The 20370-nt window shown below is 43.6% G+C and overlaps 1 protein-coding gene across 1 annotated transcript in view; it reads right to left on the reverse strand.

Moving 5' to 3' along the window:
• The window catches only part of TJP1 (tight junction protein 1), a 111500-nt gene that overhangs the window by 56677 nt on the left and 34453 nt on the right, over nt 1-20370 (reverse strand). The window contains 4 exon segments of the mRNA XM_017867690.1: nt 12499-12646; nt 12962-13130; nt 13695-13798; nt 18016-18292. Of these exon segments, the coding sequence (XP_017723179.1) occupies nt 12499-12646; nt 12962-13130; nt 13695-13798; nt 18016-18292 (698 nt within the window).

A 20370-nucleotide genomic window follows, 5' to 3' on the forward strand; every position in this document is an offset into this window, starting at 1 on the left:
GAAAATTTCAAAAGGGATTTAAGGGAGACTATGGAGTCACCATGACACCAGGAAAACTTAGAACTTTGTGTGAGATAGCCTGGCCAGCATTAGAGGTGGGTTGGCTATCAGAAGGAAGCTTGGACAACAGGTCCCTTGTCTCAAAGGTACGGCACAGGGTAATCTGTAAGTCAGGGTACTCAGATCAGTTCCCATATACAGATTCCTGGTTACAGCTAGTTTTGGACCCCCCACAGTGGTTAAGAGGACAGGCAGCAGCAGTACTAGTAGCAAAGAGACAGTTAAGGAAGGTCCTCGCTCCACCCGCCGAGGGAAGTTGGCACCAAAAGTCCTGTCCGACACAACACCAGAAGAATCATGGCAGGAATTGGTACCAGCAATACCCCCTCCTTATCGGGAGGAAGGGCTCTCCACCCCTGAACCCACAGCACCTCCACCTCCACCAGATGACCACACCCCTAGACCACCCAAACAAGAGAGGAAGTGAAGCCGCGGAAGAAATTCCTCCCTTGGCAGCTCGCTTATGGCCCAAGACTGGAATCCAAATGCCCCTGAGAGAGCAGCAATATACTGGGGTGGATGAGGACAGACACATGGTGGAAAGGCGTGCCTTTGTGTATCAACCTTTCACCTCTGCTGATCTCACTTGGAAAAATAATACTCCATCTTACACTGAAAGGCCTCAAGCTTTAATTGACTTGCTCCAAACTATTACACAGACTCATAATCACTTGGACTGATTGCCACCAGCTGCTCATGTACCTCTTTAATACAGATGAAGGGCGAAGGGTGCTCCAGGTGGTAACTAAGTGGCTAGAGAAGCGTGTCCCAGTCGATTACCAAAACCCCCAAGAATATATAAGAATTCAACTGCCAGGAACAGACCCCCCAGTGGGGCCTGAATGAGGGACCAGACATGAAGAGGCTAAGACGGTACCGTGAGGCATTAATAGAAGGTCTAAAGAAAGGGGCTCAAAAGGCTACAAATATAAATAAGGTCTCTGAGGTCATCCAAGGAAAAGAGGAGAGTCCAGCGCAATTCTATGAAAGACTGTGAGGCTTACTGTATGTACACTCCTTTTGATCCAGATAGCCCTGAAAATCGGTGCATGATTAACATGGCCTTAGTTAGTCAAAGCGCGGAAGATATCAGGAAAAATTGCAGAAACAGTTTGGGTTTGTGGGTATGAATACCTCACAGTTACTGGAAACAGCCAATCAAGTGTTTGTGAATAGAGATGCAACAAGCTGCAGAGAAAGCCGTAAGGAAGGCGAACGCCAGGCTAGGCGAGACGCCGACTTACTGGTCGCGGCCATTAAGGAAATTCCCCCGAAAAGAGAGGGAAAGGGGGGTTCAGGGGAGAATATCCAGTCTAATCGCCCACGCTTGCAACGTAACCAATGCGCCTGTTGTAAGGAAACAGGACACTGGAAAGATAAATGTCCCCAACTGAAGGAAAAGCAAGGTGGTTCGGAACAAAAGACCTCAGATGAAGACGAGGGAGCTTTGCTCAATCTGGCTGAAGGGCTACTGGACTGAAAGGGACCGGGCTCAAGTGCCCCCAAGGAGCCCACGGTCAGGATTACAACTAGGGGCAAGGACATCAAGTTTTTGGTTGATACTGGTGCTGAACATTCAGTAGTGACCACCCCAGTCGCCCCCTTATCCAAGAAAACCATTGATATCATTGGAGCAACAGGAGTTTCCACTAAGCAGGCTTTCTGTCTACCACTGACCTGCTCGGTGGGGGGACATGAGACAGTTCACCAGTTCTTGTATATGCCTGGCTGTCCCTTGCCCTTGCTGGGAAGCGACTTGCTTAGCAAGCTGAGAGCTACCATCTCCTCTACAGAACAAGGCTCTTTACAGCTACAGTTACGGGGAACAGGAGTTATCATGGCCCTTACGGTCCCCCGGGAAGAAGAATGGAGACTTCTTCTAACAGAGCCAGGCCAAGAGATAAAACCAGCTCTAGCTAAGCGATGGCCCCGAGTATGGGCAGAGGATAACCCTCCGGGACTGGCGGTCAACCAAGCCCCCGTACTCACAGAAGTTAAGCTTGGGGCCCAACCAATTAGACAAAAGCGGTATCTGGTTCCCAGAGAAGCTCTCAAAGGAATCCAGGTTCATCTCAGGCGCTTGAAAGCCTATGGAATTAGTTCTTTGCCAGTCTCCATGGAACACCCCCCTCCTGCCTGTCCCTAAGCCGGGGACCAAGGACTACCGATCAGTACAGGACTTGCGCTCGGTCAACCAAGCTACAGTGACTCTGCACCCAACAGTTCCTGACCCTTACACATTGTTAGGGCTGCTACCAGCTGAGGACAGCTGGTTTACCTGTCTGGACTTAAAAGATGCCTTCTTTAGCATCAGAATAGCTCCTGAGAGCCAGAAGCTTTTTGCCTTTCAGTGGGAAGATCGGGAGTCAGGTGTCACTACTCAGTACACTTGGGACCCGGCTTCCCCAAGGGTTCAAGAACTCCCCTACTATCTTCGGGGAGGCCCTGGCTCCGAGATCTGCAAAAGTTTCCTGCTGAAGACCTAGGCTGCGTCTTGCTCCTGTACATGGACGACCTTCTGCTGGGACACTCCACGGCAGTCAGGTGTGCGAAAGGAACTGATGCCCTGCTTCGGCACCTAGAGGACTGTGGGTATAAGGTGTCCAAGAAGAAAGCTCAGATCTGCAGACAGCAGGTACGCTACCTGGGATTCACTATTTGGAAAGGGGAGCGCAGCCTGGGGTCAGAAAGAAAGCAGGTCATCTGCAGCCTACCAGAACCTAAAACCAGAAGGCAAGTAAGGGAATTCCTAGGCGCTGTGGGGTTTTGCAGATTATGGATTCCAAACTTTGCAGTACTAGCCAAATCTTTGCACGGGGTTACAAAGGGGGATGACCAGGAGCCTTTTGAATGGGGGCATCTACAACAGTAAGCCTTTTGTAAGTTAAAGGAAAAACTTACGTTGGCTCCAGCCCTAGGACTACCAGATTTGACAAAGCCCTTTACACTGTATGTGTCAGAAAGAGAAAAAACGGCAGCTGGAGTTTTAACCCTGGCCAAGGCCAGTGGCCTGTCTCTCAAAACAACTAGATGGGGTTTCCAAAGGCTGGCCACCATGTCTAAGGGTCCTGGCAGCAATAGCCCTGTTAGCACAAGAAGCAGATAAACCCTTGGGCAAAATCTGAATATAAAGGGCCCCCATGCTGTGGTCACTTTGATGAATACCAAAGGACATCATTGGCTAACAAATGCTAGATTAACCAAGTGCCAAAGCTTGCTGTGTGAAAATCCCCACATAACTACTGAAGTCTGTAACTCCCTAAACCTCGCCACCCTGTTCCCGGGTTCAGAGAGCCCGGTCGAGCGATATCTGTGTAGAGGTGTTGGACTGAGCAGCATATTCTAGCAGACCTGACGTTCAGGACCAGCCATGGGCATCAGTAGACTGGGAGTTATATGTGGACGGGAGCAACTTCGTTAATCCACAAGGAGAAAGACGTGCAGGATATGCGGGGGTAAGTTTGGATGCTGTCACTGAAGCCAAACCGTTGCCACAGAGCATTGCAGCCCAGATGGCTGAGCTCAATGATTTAGCTCCTGAGAGCCAGAAGCTTTTTGCCTTTCAGTGGGAAGATCGGGAGTCAGGTGTCACTACTCAGTACACTTGGGACCCGGCTTCCCCAAGGGTTCAAGAACTCCCCTACTATCTTCGGGGAGGCCCTGGCTCCGAGATCTGCAAAAGTTTCCTGCTGAAGACCTAGGCTGCGTCTTGCTCCTGTACATGGACGACCTTCTGCTGGGACACTCCACGGCAGTCAGGTGTGCGAAAGGAACTGATGCCCTGCTTCGGCACCTAGAGGACTGTGGGTATAAGGTGTCCAAGAAGAAAGCTCAGATCTGCAGACAGCAGGTACGCTACCTGGGATTCACTATTTGGAAAGGGGAGCGCAGCCTGGGGTCAGAAAGAAAGCAGGTCATCTGCAGCCTACCAGAACCTAAAACCAGAAGGCAAGTAAGGGAATTCCTAGGCGCTGTGGGGTTTTGCAGATTATGGATTCCAAACTTTGCAGTACTAGCCAAATCTTTGCACGGGGTTACAAAGGGGATGACCAGGAGCCTTTTGAATGGGGCATCTACAACAGTAAGCCTTTTGTAAGTTAAAGGAAAACTTACGTTGGCTCCAGCCCTAGGACTACCAGATTTGACAAAGCCCTTTACACTGTATGTGTCAGAAAGAGAAAAAACGGCAGCTGGAGTTTTAACCCTGGCCAAGGCCAGTGGCCTGTCTCTCAAAACAACTAGATGGGGTTTCCAAAGGCTGGCCACCATGTCTAAGGGTCCTGGCAGCAATAGCCCTGTTAGCACAAGAAGCAGATAAACCCTTGGGCAAAATCTGAATATAAAGGGCCCCATGCTGTGGTCACTTTGATGAATACCAAAGGACATCATTGGCTAACAAATGCTAGATTAACCAAGTGCCAAAGCTTGCTGTGTGAAAATCCCCACATAACTACTGAAGTCTGTAACTCCCTAAACCTCGCCACCCTGTTCCCGGGTTCAGAGAGCCCGGTCGAGCGATATCTGTGTAGAGGTGTTGGACTGAGCAGCATATTCTAGCAGACCTGACGTTCAGGACCAGCCATGGGCATCAGTAGACTGGGAGTTATATGTGGACGGGAGCAACTTCGTTAATCCACAAGGAGAAAGACGTGCAGGATATGCGGGGGTAAGTTTGGATGCTGTCACTGAAGCCAAACCGTTGCCACAGAGCATTGCAGCCCAGATGGCTGAGCTCAATGATTTAACTCGGGCTCTAGAACTCAGTGAAGGTAAGACTGTAAACATCTACACTGACTCTCAATATGCCTTTCTAACCCTCCAAGTGCATGGAGCATTATATAAGGAAAAGGGTCTGTTAAACTCTGGGGAAAGGACATAAAATATCAACAAGAAATTCTACAATTATTAGAGGCAGTGTGGAAACCTCAGAGGGTGGCAGTCGCGCACTGCAGGGGACACCAGCGAGCCTCCACCTCAGTGGCCTTAGGAAACTCTCGAGCTGATTCAGAAGCTGGAAAAGCAGCATCTACCCCTTACCGGGCATTGGTAGTAGCCCCCTTAACTCCCTCGAACACCTGACCTGGTACGTACCCATTCTAAGGAAGAAAAAGACTTCTTCCATGCAGAAGGGGGGCAAGTAATAAAAGAAGGACGGATCAGACTGCTAGATGGGAGGGTAGCTGTGCCGCAGTTGCTGGGAGCCACAGTCGTATTGACGGTGCACAAAACCATTCATCTAGGTCAAAACACTCTTAGGCCGGTACTTCTACGTCTCACACTTGCCAGTTCTTGCCAAAGCAGCAGCACAATGGTGCGTTACTTGCCGACAGCACAATGCAAGGCAAGGCCCTACTGCTCCACCCAGCATACAAGCTTATGGAGTGGCTCCTTTGGAGGATCTTCAGGTGGATTTCACAGAAATGCTGAAACGTGGAGGTAACAAGTATTTGCTGGTTCTTGTGTGTACTTACTCTGGGTGGGTGGAGGCTTATCCAATATGAACTGAAAAGGCCTACGAGGTAACCTGTGTGCTTCTCTGAGATCTTATTCCCAGGTTTGGACTGCCCTTACAAATCGACTCAGATAATGGGCCGGTGTTTATGGCTGACTTGGTACAGAAGACAGCAAAGGCATTAGGAATCACTTGAAAGCTACATGCCACCTACCGACCTGAGAGTTCCGGAAAGGTGGAGCAAATGAATGTGACTGTCAAAAATAGTTTAGGGAAAGTATGTCAGGAAACAGGATTAAAGTGGATACAGGCCCTTCCTATGGTATTGTTTAAAATTAGATGCATTCCTTCTAAGAAAACAGGATACTCCCCTTATGAAATACTGTATCATAGGCCTCCTCCTATACTACGGGGGCTTCCAGACACTCCCTGAGAGTTAGGTGACATTGAATTACAGCGACAGCTACAGGCTTTAGGAAAAATTACACAAACAATCTCAACTTGGGTAAATGAGAAGTTTCCCATCAGCTTATTCTCCCCAGTTCGCCCTTTCTCTCCAGGTGATGGCGTGTGGATCAAGGACTGGAACATAGCCCCTTTGCAGCCACAATGGAAAGGACCACAGACTGTCATCCTGACCACCCCCATGGCTGTAAAGGTAGAAGGAATCCCAGCCTGGATCCACCACAGCCATGTGAAACCTGCAGCCGAGGAAACCTGGGAGGCAAAACCGAGCCTGGGCAACCCCTGCAAAGTGACCTTGAGGAGGACGACAAGCCCTGTTCCAGTCACATCTGGAAGCTGACTGGTCTACACACAGCCGAAGCATGAGGAGAATCATCATGGGACTCATTTTCCTTATAACGTGGACTTGTATAGTAAAAGCTTCCACCGATTTTCCCTGCATGGAAGACTGCTCTCAGGGTATACATCAGGTTACCGAGGTAGGGCAACAAGTTAAAACAATCTTTCTGTTCTATAGTTACTATGAATGCCTAGGAACTTTAAAAGGAACATGTTTATATAATGACACTCAGGACGAGGTATGTAGCCCAGGAAACGACCGACCAGATGTGTGTTATGACCCCTCTGAGCCTCCCATGTCCACAGTTTTTGAAATAAGATTAAGAACTGAAGACTGGTGGGGACTCATGAATGATACAAGTGAAGTACTAGCCAGCACAGAAGAAAAAGGGGGCCCAAACGCATAATCTTGAAATTTGATGCCTGTGCCATCATTAACAGCAATAAGTTAGGAAGGGGATGTGGCTCTTTCAGTTGGGAAAAAGGCTATATGACTGAAAATAAGTACATTTGTAATGAATTAGGACTGTGTGGAAATGAATGTGGATACTGGTCTTGTGTCATTTGAGCCACTTGGATAAAAAATGAAAAGGATCTAGTCCACCTTCAGAATGGAAAAAATGGCCCTTCCTGCACTAAGGGACAATGTAACCACTTAGAGCTAGTAATAACCAATCCCCTTGATCCTCACTGGAAAAAAGGGGAGCGTGTGACCTTAGGAATCAATGGGGCCGGACTGGATCCTTGAGTAAATATCTTGGTTCGAGGAGAAGTTTACAAACGCTCTCCTGGGCCAGTGTTTCAAACTTTCTATGATGAACCAAATGTACCAGTACCAGAAATTCCAGGAAAAACAAGAAATTTGTTTTTGAAATTTGCTGAGCATGTAGCCCACTCTCTCAGTGTCACTTCATGTTATGTATGTGGAGGAACTGTAATGGGAGATCAATGGCCATGGAAAGCCCGAGAATTAGTACCTACAGACCCAGTTCCTGATGAATTCCTGACTCAAAAGAATCAGCCCGATAACTTCTGGGTCCTAAAAGCCTCAATTATTGGACAACATTGCATAGCTCGTGAAGGAAAAGAATTCACTCACCCCGTAGGACGACTCCGTTGTCTGGGACAGAAACTGTATAATGGTACCACAAAAACAGTCACTTGGTGGAGTTCAAATCAAACAGAGAGGAATCCATTTAGCAAATTCCCAAAGTTGTACACCATGTGGACCCACCCGGAGTCCCACCGGGACTGGACAGCCCCCACTGTATTATACTGGTTATGTGGGCACAGAGCTTATGCCAAATTACCTGACCAGTGGGCAGGTAGTTGTGTTACTGGCACTATTAAACTATCTTTCTTCCTACTGCCCATAAAAACAAGTGAACTCCTGGGTTTCCCTGTCTATGCTTCCTGCAAAAAGAGAAGCATAGCTATAGGAAATTGGAAAGATGATGAATGGCCCCTGAGAGAATCATACAATATTATGGGCCTGCTACTTGGGCGCAAGACAGCTTGTGGGGATACTGAACCCCCATTTACATGTTCAACAAAATCATACAGTTACAAGCTGTCTTAGAAATAATCACTAATAAAACCGGCAGAACCTTAACTATTCTGGCCCAGCAAGAAACTCAGATGAAAAATGCTATCTATAAAAATAGACTAGCCCTAGACTACTTGCTAGCACCTGAAGGATGGGACTGTGGAAAGTTTAACCTGACCAATTGCTGTCTGCACATAGATGACCAAGGGCAAGTAGTTGAAGATATAAAGACACAACAAAACTGGCACATGTGCCCATGCAGTTGTGGTATGGGTTTAATCCTAGGTCCATGTTTGGAAAATGGTTTCCAGCACTAGGAGAATTTAAAACTCCCATAATAGGAATTATAATAGTAATAGAAATCTGCTTGTTGCTTCCCTGTGTGCTGCCTTTTCTCCTTCAAGTAATCATAAGTTGTGTTACTACCTTAGTCCCACCAAAATGCTTCAGCACAAGCGTACTATATGAATCACTATAGATCTGACTTGCAAGAAGACATGGGTAGTGAGGATGAAAGTGAGAACTCCCACTAATGAGGGAGGTTCTCAAAGCGGGGGAATAAGGGAGGAGACCATACCTCATATTGTCTTATGCCCAATTTCTGCCTCCAAAGAAAATAAGAGTTATAATAATAATAGGAACCTGCCTACTGCTCCCTTGTTTGCTACCCGTACTTCTTCAAATGATAAAAAGCTTCGTCATTACCTTGGTTCACCAAAATGCTTCAGCACAAGTGTACTATATGAATCACTATCGATCTATCTTGCAGAAAGACATGGGTAGTGAAAATGAAAGTGAGAACTCCCACTAATAAAATGAGTGAGAGTCTCAAAAGGGGGGAATAAGGGAGGAGACCACCCCTCATATTGTCTTAGGCCCAATTTCTGCCTCCAAAGAAAGAAGTAAAAACTAAAAGGCAGAAATGAAATCCACAGGCAGACAGCCCGGAACCGCACCCTGGGCCTGGTAGTTAGAGACTGACCCCTGACCTAATCGGTTCTGTTGTCTATAGATCACAGACATTGTATAGAAATGCACTGCGAAAATCCCTGTCCTGTTTTGTTCCGATCTAATTACCGGTGCATGCAGCCCCCAGTCACTACCCCCTGCTTGCTCAATCAATCACGACCCCCTCACATGCACCCCCTTAGAGTTGTGAGCCCTTAAAAGGGACAGGCATTGCTCACTTGGGGGGCTCGGCTCTTGAGACAGGAGTCTTGCTGATGCCCCCGGCCGAAGAAACCCCTTCCTTATTTAACTCGGTGTCTGAGGAGTTCGGTCTGTGGCTCGTCCTGCTACAATACCCGGAGCTTAAAAAAAAAAAAATACAGCTGACCCTTGAAGAACATGGGATTGAACTGTGTGGGTCCATTTATACGCAAATTTTCTTCCACCTCTGCCACCATGATACAGAAAGACCAACCCCTCCTATTCCTCAGACAACTAAATGTGAAAACAAGGATGAAGGAAATGAAGGGTGAAGGAAATCGAGGATGAAGACCTTTATGATGACCCACTTCCACTTAATGAACAGTAAATGTATTTTCTCTTCCTTATGGTTTTCTTATTAACACTTTCTTTTCTTTAGCTTACTTTAAGAATACTGTATATAATACATCTAACCTACAAACTTTGTACTGTTTATGTTATCAGTAAGCTTCCAGTCAACAGTAGGCTGTTAATAGTTAAGTTTTTGGGTAAAAATCACAGGTGGGTTTCTGACTGTGTGTCAGGGTAGGAGGGAGGTTCTGGTCCCCCTAGCCCCCAGGTTGTTGGAGGGTCAAATGTATTGCCTGCTTCCGTCTCAGATGAACTGAAAGCAAGCCCCAGAAGTTTGTATTCTTAAAAGTTCCCATATTACTGGTGCTACACATGAGAACACTTAAGATTCCTAGGAGAAATAAAACATCACAATATAATACAAAAATAGTAATTTTGGGGGAAAAAAAAACCCTCAACTTTTAAGTTAAGGTTACAGATTCTACGTGTTAAGGAACTCTAAATGAAGAAAGTAGATATCAGAAAGAATTTTCTAAGATTTAGAATTTGTTTACAATGTAAACTAATGGCCAAACATTTAAGATTTTAAGATTGCTTTATTTAAAAGGGGAAATCATGTCCAAATTACTTAAGCACGGTTTCTAGCTGAGAAAGGGATGTTAAAATTACAGCTGCTCCCATGAATCATCAAAGGTGCTGTATCACTGTGTGTGTTTGTGTTGCGGCAGTAATCCTTTTCCTGATAACATCTATGCTGTGCCAGGAAAATTTTTAGAATATATTAATTGCAGCAATTAAAAATCATCATCAGTTATAAGCCAACTTTACACGTAACATGCCATAATATTCCTTTAAAAAATCATTATATCCTTAAAATATCCTTAAAATAAACACCAGGGTTCTTTTAATTTATAAATCTAAGTTTGAAATTTAGAAATAATCGGCTTCACAAATACATAAAAACTACAGTGGATATGAGTTAGCAACCACATTCATAGCTCTTACAAGTTATCCTCTTCTCTTACTAGTTCCCATTTTAGTAGAATGTGAAACACTTTTGTGAATATACAGTTTTAACTACCGTGTCACTATGGTTTTTTACAAACTTTAAAAAGGCTCTCTCCTGGCTAGGTACGCCTCCCTTCTCTTACTTCTCCCTTGCCTCTTCAGCTTCCTAAAAGAATGTGCTACCTGTTATCCAGTTCTCTGACTTCTTTCCAAATTGTTTCTCTTAGCAATTTTAGTGACTTCTATGGCTTCTGCTAACACCTCTATGCAAGTTAAGTCCCAATTCAGCATCTCTAATCCAAAATCATCTCTTCAGATCTAGAAGAGATGACCAAATTTACTTTTTCTTTCCAGCTTTACTGAGGTCTGACAAATAAACATTATATCTACTAAAGGTGTACAACAGTGATGTTTTGATATACATATTCAAATGATGACTGCAACCAAGTTAATTAACATATCCATACCTCACAGTTACTTTTCTTAATGTGTCAAAAGAATACCTTAAGATCTACTCTCATATACATTATTAACTCTTGCCACCACAATGTAAATTAGGTCTCCAGAACTTATTCATCTTATAACTTAAACTATGTACCCTTTCATCAACATCTCCCCATTCCTCCCCACCCCAATCCCTGGTATCCACCATTCTACTGTCTGTTTCTATGAGTCCAACTTGTTTAGGTTCCACAGTAAGTGAGGTCATGCAGTGTTTGTCTTTCTGTGTCTGGTTTATTTCACTCAGCACAATGACCTCCACGTTCATCCATGTTGTTCCAAATGGCAGGATTTCCTTCTTTTATAAGGCTGAATCATATTTCATTGTGTGTGTGAACATATACACCACATTTTCTTTATCAATTCATGTGCTGGACATTTAGGTTGACTCCATACCTTGGCTATTGTGAATAATGCTGCAACAAACATGAGAGTGCATATATCTCTTTGAGACACTGATGTCATTTCCTTTGGATACATACCCAGAAGTGGAACTGCTGGATCATGTGCTAGTTCTAGTTTTAATTTTTTGAGGAACCTCCATATTGTTTTCCAGAATGGCCGTATCAATTTACATTCCCATCAACAACATATAAGGGTTCCCTTTTCTTCTAAACTGTCTCTTCAGCCCTGGACTCATGTTTCAAGTGATCTTCATGTGGACTGCAGTTAACCATGGGTCAGCTGGTGGCCTATAGAGCCTTGGGAGTCTCCAGAAATTGTATGCAATTGCTGCGTGTATATGCACATGCAAATTGTCTGGAGAGAAGGATCATAATTTTCTTCAGATTCTCAGTGTACATGTGACTCTAAAGAAAGATAAACTCAGGTACGTCACATACTACCACTATGCCAGAACCTCTGGCATAAATACTAGTGTTTTGTTTTGTTTTTGAGAAAGAGTTCCCCTCTGTCACTGAGGCTGGAGTGCAGTGGTGCAATCTCGGCTCACTGCAACCGCTGCTTCCCAGTTTCAAGCAATTCTCGTGTCTCAGCCTCGCAAGTAGCTGGGATTACAAGCATGTGCAAATATGCCTGGCTAGTTTTTGCATTTTTAGTAGAGACAGAGTTTCACCATGTCGATCAGGCTGGTCTCGATCTCCTGGCCTCAAATGATCCGCCTGCCTTGGCCTCCCAAAGTGCTGGGATTACAGGTGTGAGCCACCACACCCGGCCAACACTAGTGTATTTTTAAAAGAGAAAATAGTCCAGGTTAAGGTGTTTATTAAAGGACTTCAATAGTTAACTTTCCCAAGTAGTAGATTCCTGAAGCTTGCTATCATCTTCTAATGCAATAGTATGGCAAACTGCAGCTGTGGATCAACCGTTTTTGTAAATACAGTTTTATGGGAACATAGTCTGTCTATTCATTACATGCTGTCTATGGTTGCTTTTGCAGTTGAGCAGTGACAAGAACTGTATGGCCTGCACGACTGAAATATGTTTACTATCTGACCCTTTAAGGAAAAGTTTGCAGTTATTTTAGATTTTAAAAATGTCTAAATTGAGGAAAACAGATCTAATCTTGAATAATCAAAAGAAATCCATCTTTTATTTGTAAGCAATTTTAGATACTGGTATCAAGCAAACAAAACCCCTGTATTTTTTTAAAAATAGGGTGTCTTACCTGCCATTGCTTGGCTGCTGTGGAGAGTGTCTGGAATGATCAGAAGGCTCTGACCGCTGGTCAGGAGATCGTGACCGGCTGCGGCGGGGAGGCCTATCGTGTGATCGACCAGAATGATCTGAGGCCAGTGACTGAATTTCTGAAATGTCTGTTAATAAAAGAGTGCTACTTATTTTCCCACAAAAATAATTACAGTCAAGTATAAAGTACTCCAGTAATAACGAAGATAGGCTAGTAAGTAAAATTATATATAAAATGGAAAATTTATGCATTAATTTCATCAGCCAGCGATCAAATCAATAGTGGCGAGTTGTCTACAGGAAAAAATACATATAAAACTTTTAGATTTTGAAGGTGTTTGGCTGGTAAAAAATTATCATTTCTTTCAAAGATGTCCAGTCTCCCTAGTGTTTTTAAGAAAATAGGTCACTTAGAGGGGGCCTTCAAACAGAGTCACACTCACCGTCTCTCTCAGAGGCATTAGCAGAGTGGATGCTGTCAGACAGATCAGGGACATTCAACAGCGTAGCCCGTTCATCTCTTTGAACAACCATTTTTAATTTGCCTTTAGACCTTTCTATCAATGTCTTTGCATCTGTCAATGACATATTTTCTGTCACAGTACCATTTATCTGCAACAGAAAATAAATTACAGGTTTCAAGTAAATGATAAAATACAAATGTTAACTTGGTTTGTTATAAACAGAAATATCCAAACCACTCCTTGCTGTAAGACCTAAAATATTCTCTTTATACTTTTCCAAATTATCAAAGTATTCCACCTTCCTGAGATGATAAAATCTTTACTGTACTGCTGCTGTCAGAAAAACCCAAAGTAGTATCCCCTAACTCCTCCTCAAAAGGCTGTCACTTTCTATTACTTATAAACAAACAAATAAGCATTTCAATAATATCTGGAAGCAATTATCAGAATTTTTTAATGTGTAAGAACAGACATATCTTATCTACGAAGTAGTACCGGCTGGTGAGTAATTATCTCAGGATGACCCTGTGATACCTAAAGTATCAGTGTCGACATATAATAATGCATAAAGGGAATTTACATCCCTCTCCCCCAAACATTGATTTTTAAATTCTCTTTGGCAAAATTGCTTCAAACAACAGCACAGACCACACAGTAACTCTAGAACTTGTTTTCTATTTCAGTTCATTAAAAAGGAAGAATACGACTATACCTTCAATACAACATCACCTTCTTGAATATTGCCATCTCTTGCTGCCAAACTATCTTGTGAAATTTCCTTAACAAATATATGGCTTGCCAATCGAAGACCATATTCTGAAATAATTTAAGTAAGTATTTTTAGTGTCACATCCTAAGACAGTTAAACAGATTTCACAAGTATACAACTAAACTAATAGCCACTGCATAGAGTTTTCAAGTACAATCAATAACAAGACATTTTTCTTGGCCACCCTGCAAATAAGACATTCCCTTTAATTAGCAAGTCTGCAATGTCTCCGTGAAAGCAAAGGGAAAGTGTATGGTTCAAACGAAGGACTAATAGACCGTGTTCCCATGTTACTGAAAAGGAGAAAATCCCCAAGAGGACACCATTTCTTTTTGACCAAGCATTGATACACTAGCTCTTCAGAATGCTTAAGGAATACCATTTTCTTTAAGAGACAGGGTCTCACTATGTTGCCCAGGCTGGACTCGAATCCTGGGGTCAAACAACCCTCCTGCCTCAGGCTCCAGAGTACCTGGGACTAACAGACATGTGTCACACTATGCCTGGCTAGAAAGATAATTCTAAAGAGTAAACTGCTTGAGGTTCGAAAAACTTTGAAAAGATTGACCATTTTATTGAAGACTATTATCATGCATATACTATTTCTATTTTTCCCAGCTCCTAGACCAAAAATATTTCTGATCCTATACACCCCATGACACTGGACAGACATACTCAGAGTACTAGCACGTACTAAGTATGAGTGCAAAGGCTTACAACCAGCTAGGCAGATGTGGGCAGGAGTTATTATGCCAGTCCTTTCCTTTAAACCACCAACCAAGTATCCAAGAGTGAGGACACTGATTCTATCTGTGGGTAAGGAATGTTGGAAGTTGAGGAAATTACTAGCAGAGTCCAGAGAACTGCCCAGGTTCCTGCAACAGCTGTAGAAAAATATATTTTAAGAAAAATAAGAACAATGACTACAACCATCAGTATAATGTCAGTAGTAAAAGGACTGCCCCTGGTTCTGTGAGGAGAGTCTTACTGCATTAAAAACAAAACCAAAAACCAAGATGGAAAACAGAAAATTGTTTTAACATGGGATAAATTAACAGACTTACTACTGAAGTGTCTAAAAATTACATAACAGTAGGCTGAGCGTGGTGACTCATGCCTATAATCCCAGCACTTTGGGAGGCCAAGGTGGGCAGATCACAAGGTCAGGAGTTCGAGACCAGCCTGGCTAGCATGGTGAAACCCTGTCTTTATTAAAAATACAAAAAATTAGCCGGGCATGGTGGTGCACACCTGTAATCCCAGCTACTTGGGAGGCTGAGGGAGGAGAATTGCTTAAACCTGGGAGGCAGAGGGTGCAGTGAACTGAGATTGTGCCACTGCACTCTAAGCCTGAGAGACAAGAGTGAGACTCCGTCTCAAAAAAAAAAAAAAAAAAAATTTACATCAGGGTTACAGTTTAACTTAAGACAAATATACAAAGAGTACTCACAGCCAGAAATAGAATCAGGGTAAAGAAAACAGCCTTTTAGGAGATCTGGGCAAGGAATGAGGCAGTCATCCATATGGTCATTACATCACAGAAGGATACGGTATTGGTTAAAAGACTGTTCTTTAAGATTAAACACATATAAATGACCATTACACAGATGATCCCAAAATATTCCTTGTATATTAGTTTGTTCGTTCATTCTAAATATTTCTTGGGGTATATATCAACTAGGTACCAGGCATTAGGGAGAAAGCAGCAAATGAGATAGTTCCTGCACTCTGGCAGGAGTCAGCGAAAAAAAGGACGTCAGCATGGCAATTCCAAATGCGATGAGTTCAGAGAGCAGAAACACAAGGATTCTGCACCTACTGGGGGAAGGAGAAGGCCTCCCTGAGGAAGAAATACTAAAGTTAAAACTTTACCTAAGAAAGACCTAAACCTGGCCGGGCGCGGTGGCTCAAGCCTGTAATCCCAGCACTTTGGGAGGCCGAGACGGGCGGATCACGAGGTCAGGAGATTGAGACCATCCTGGCTAACACGGTGAAACCCCGTCTCTACTAAAAAATACAAAAAACTAGCTGGGCGTGGTGGTGGGCGCCTGTAGTCCCAGCTACTCAGGAGGCTGAGGCAGGAGAATGGCGTAAACCCGGCAGGCGGAGCTTGCAGTGAGCTGAGATCCGGCCGCTGCACTCCAGCCTGGGCGACAGAGCAAGACTCCGTCTCAAAAAAAAAAAAAAAAAAAAAAAAAAAAATAAAAAAAAAAAAAAAAAAAAGAAAGACCTAAACCTGAAGGGTATGTTTGTGTGGGAGGGGATGCATGGGGTGAGTGATGGCTGAACAGTTCAAAACAAATGCACCCAAGTTACGAAGAAAAAAACCTGGTGGACCTAATGAAGTCATAAGTCTACCGTAGCAGAGACTGAGAATTAATGAAGAAAGGGGAAAAAGAGTAAGACAGAAGTGTCACAGAGGATCTATGAAGAAATCTGCAGAATCAACTTAAAGGGATCCAAGAGACAACCTACGAGACCAAACAAGTCTATGTAAGAGATGACAGTGGCCTGAAAAAGGGTGGAGGCAGTGGAGAAAGAGTGGGATGAGTAAGAGTGGTATTTAGGAGTGACAACATTCATCATGCATGGGAAAAAAAGAGATGTCAAGGGTAACTACCATGTCATCTGGGAATGGCCTGAGAAACTGGATCAATAGGAACACGTTCAATTGAATACTTTGAGACATATAAAGAAACATTTTAAGAGGGAGATGTGCTTCATTTGAGATGTGCTGTGTTTCAGGGACTTACAGGAACATCTAAGTGAATATGCCTAACAGCTGGAACACAAGAGTGTACAGATTTGGGCTGGAGAAAGAGGTACTGCCATCAGCAGTGACTGGAAGCAGGGGAGCAGATGAGATTGCCTAAATTGTTATTCAACCTGAGGAAAAGAAAAAAAAATTACCTTAAGTGGAAAAAAAGATTCTAGGAGAGAAACTGACAGAACATTATAAAGGGCAGGGTGAGAAGAATGAGCCTGCAAAAGATACAGAAAGGTGGGGGGGTGGAAAAAGAGAGAGATGCAGTATTACCAAAAGAAGACATTATTTTTTAAAATAAGGAGTGGTTAACCATGTGAAATGATACTGTAAGGCAAGCAAGCTAGAGACTGAAAAACTTCCACTAGATTTAGTGTGAACATTTTTGGGGGCAGAGCGGAAAAGATACCAGACCAGAGAGGGTTGAGGGGTAAGTGGTGAAATGAAGTAGAAACAGCAAATGTTGACAACTTCACTGAGACTTCACTGAGAAGTCTGCTCTAGAGTGGGGGTACGGAGTACCACCTAGGAGATATGCCAAGTGGTAAAGCAGATCAAAGTAAGCCTTGATAATATTCCAACTGTAACACCCCTATATATCAAAATGATCAGTCATGCATGCCCACAGGAGGAGGAAGCCACAGTCAGATCCATTTTTTATCAAATTTAATGAGGTATGAGGGAAGGCAGCTGAGTTTCAGTTTCAAAAACTTCAAAGAAATACTGCATTATAGAGAAATGCCCTACAAGGGGTTCCTTTCCTTAAATTCCTCCATTTAAAAAAACAGTCTGGAGTGAGGGGGAAGAAGTCACAGCAGGGCACAACGGCTTCCTGCCTGTAATTCCAGCACTGTGGGAGGCCGAGGTAGGTGAACTGCCTGAGCTGACCAGCTTGGGCAACATGGCAAAACCCTGCATCTACCCAAAACGAAAACATTAGCTGGACATGGTGGCATGTACTTGTAGTTCCAGCTACTAGGGAGGCTGAAGTGGGAGGATTGCTTGAGCCCGGGAGGCAGGGGTAGCAGGGAGCTGAGATTGTGGCACTGCACTCCAGCCTGGGTGACAGAGCCAGACCTTGTTGTAACAACAACAACAACAACAACAACAACAACAACAACATCACCACCACCACAACCCCTACCCCCACCCTCCCCCAAGATTTCTCTCCATGATTACATTGCTAACAGTTAAGAAAAACACTGAATTTCCATTTGGTGATGGTGTGACATTTCTTGTTAGCGTAATTTGTACTTGGACTTGGTTATTCTCATCAGGACAAATCTGAAAGCCAACCCCTGGACCACTCACTTGAAGTGCTATCTGTTCCAACAGAGAAAATGAACAGTCCCTGAAGCCATAACAGGACCTGACTTACAGTGATAGGACACAACACAAAGACAACAAAGCAAAGACATCAAGAGACAGCAACTGTACTTCTCACTCAAATTAGTTTTAAAGCTTCATGGGAAAATAACAGCAAGAGTTGGCAGAAACTACCTTCATTCTTCCGGGATTTCACCAGTGTGACTTTGGTGGGTTTAGCGGGCTGGCTGGAAGCCACTGACCGCCTGTCTGACCGCGGAGACAAGCTCCTCTCTCTACTTGCACTTCTATCCCTCGGCCAAATCTTCTCACTCCTTCTGTTAACCACACCACTCCGGCCACTTCTTGGATCATGTATTTCCTCATCGTAACTATCTTCTTCATTATCAGATACTGGTTCAGGATCAGGACGACTTACTGGTATTTGAACTTTCTTCTTCCTTCTAATTGTCTGCAAGTTAAAAAGGTTAAAAAATACGTTGACTGATTTTCATATATGTATGTTCAGTTCCAAAGAGAAAGGAACATTACACTTCTCATCCCGTATTATGAACCAGCAAGAAACAACACACAAACAACGACAACAAACTGCTAAGGAACACGTTTCCATAAAGGCTGTGTTTTCTGCTCTCCCGATGAACAGATCTAGTTAAGCACAAATAAGAAAGGGTGGGCCTAAAAATCTCTTTATTTACTTCACACAGAAAGATCTTCCTGGTGTAATAATCACAAGCTTACAGGGAAACTAACAACTGTTGGTGGTTTCAATAAAAAGGACAGCACTGTACTCTAATGCCATCAAATATACTCTAGGTGCTACCAAAACCACAGCAAACTTCCAAGTCCAACTTGCTTCCTTAAACATTTTAGACTGCATCAATATCAAAGCCCACCATTGCCCCAGACTTCTAAGAGATGAATTTATTCTACAGCCACACTAACATTCAATAATATGTTGGAGCTAATTAACTCAGCTGTACTTCACCAACACAAACTGCTTTCAGTCTCCGGATCTCTCCAATGTGTACTGGTCTAGGTGCAAATTCTTCCCTCTGGCATTCTTCTCTCAATGACTCTGGTAACTGGCTCTGTATTGCCTGTCCACTTATTTCCTTCATTCTCCGCAAGCTGAAGATCTACATGTATCACACCTGCTGACTGAGTGGCCCTGTAATCTGTGGACTACACTTTGCCTTCCTACAATAGTATACACTTGACCTCACTGTAGTTCCGCAGGATCTTCCTGTGTATCACTCCTTGTCTTCTATGTCAGACACCGTGAGCTACTGAAACTTTTCACTACCTTATTTCCATTTCCTTCATCCTCTTATTTTCAGTTCATCAGTTCCATCCTGGTTTCACTCACGTTTCCCCCAAGTTGGCATGAGACATCCTGCTGCTGTATTTAAATGACTTTCTCTTGACCCCTCAATCATCTGCCATGACAAACTCCAGTCCTATTATTACCTTCACTTCCACACTTTGCTGATTAGGCCCTCTGTAAATTCATTTTACAGAAGTCTTGCTCTTGTTCAGCAATCCTTTCATCTACATCTTGTTGCCTCTCTATGGAATTCGCTAATGTAGGTATTCTACAACCATTCTTTGAGATCCCAGCCACTCAGCCTGCTTTAAGGCTATCAGTGCCATTTTACTCCCCCTACCCTCCTAAATTTTTTCAGTATCTCATTTATTTGGTCCTCCTTCCTTCTGGCCTCAAAGACCATGGCGATCTTCTTCCAGGATGAATGAAACTCTTGTATGTGAGCTCTCATTCTCATCCCGACTCATCTCTAAGATTTTTTCTTCATCAATTACCATACTCCAGTTTACCTGAAACTTCAATCGCTTTATTTACCTAAAATCTATCCTCTACCTACTAAGCTCCCCCAATTAATCTTCTATTTCTCTGTCTTACTATTCACCTGCATGTTATCATCTTATCTCTTCTCTATGTGGCTAAACTTCTTCAAAGGGCTGCTCTACACTTAATACTGCTGCTTCCTATTACTACTACTACTATTATTATTATTATTATCAGGTGCTGGTTCAGAATCAGGACGAGGGCCTAAGCAGAGGGCCACTCTGAGGAAACAACGCTGAAGCTCAAGGATGAGAAGCAGCAGAGGCCAGCATGTGAAAAGGAGGACAGCCAATGCCCTGTTATGAAATGAAAGAGAAAGGCTGCCCTTCTCATCTTGGAGCAACCCACAGCTGAAGTCCTTATCAGTTAATATTTTCTGTAAAGCATTCCTAATGCTAGCTGTCTGCTTTTACATCTCACGTCTACTTAATTTCCAACATATTATATTGGAAGCAATACCTGGTATTGGTATTTTAATCTTCAGTTCCTCCCTAGTAATAAACAAAAACAAAGTTGAGCAGATGAGCACTCAAGGCTTTCCCTATCATTCCTGTAAGAGTGCCACCTCTTTGGGATTCTACTGTACCTGACCTATTAACCTGAGATGACATGTATTATATGGTTATCAGTATGTACACCCATCCAGCCCACTAAGATTCGAGTTC

The sequence above is a fragment of the Rhinopithecus bieti genome, unplaced genomic scaffold, assembly GCF_001698545.2.
Source record: "Rhinopithecus bieti isolate Rb0 unplaced genomic scaffold, ASM169854v2 scaffold_4180, whole genome shotgun sequence".
NCBI classification, from domain to species: domain Eukaryota; kingdom Metazoa; phylum Chordata; class Mammalia; order Primates; family Cercopithecidae; genus Rhinopithecus; species Rhinopithecus bieti.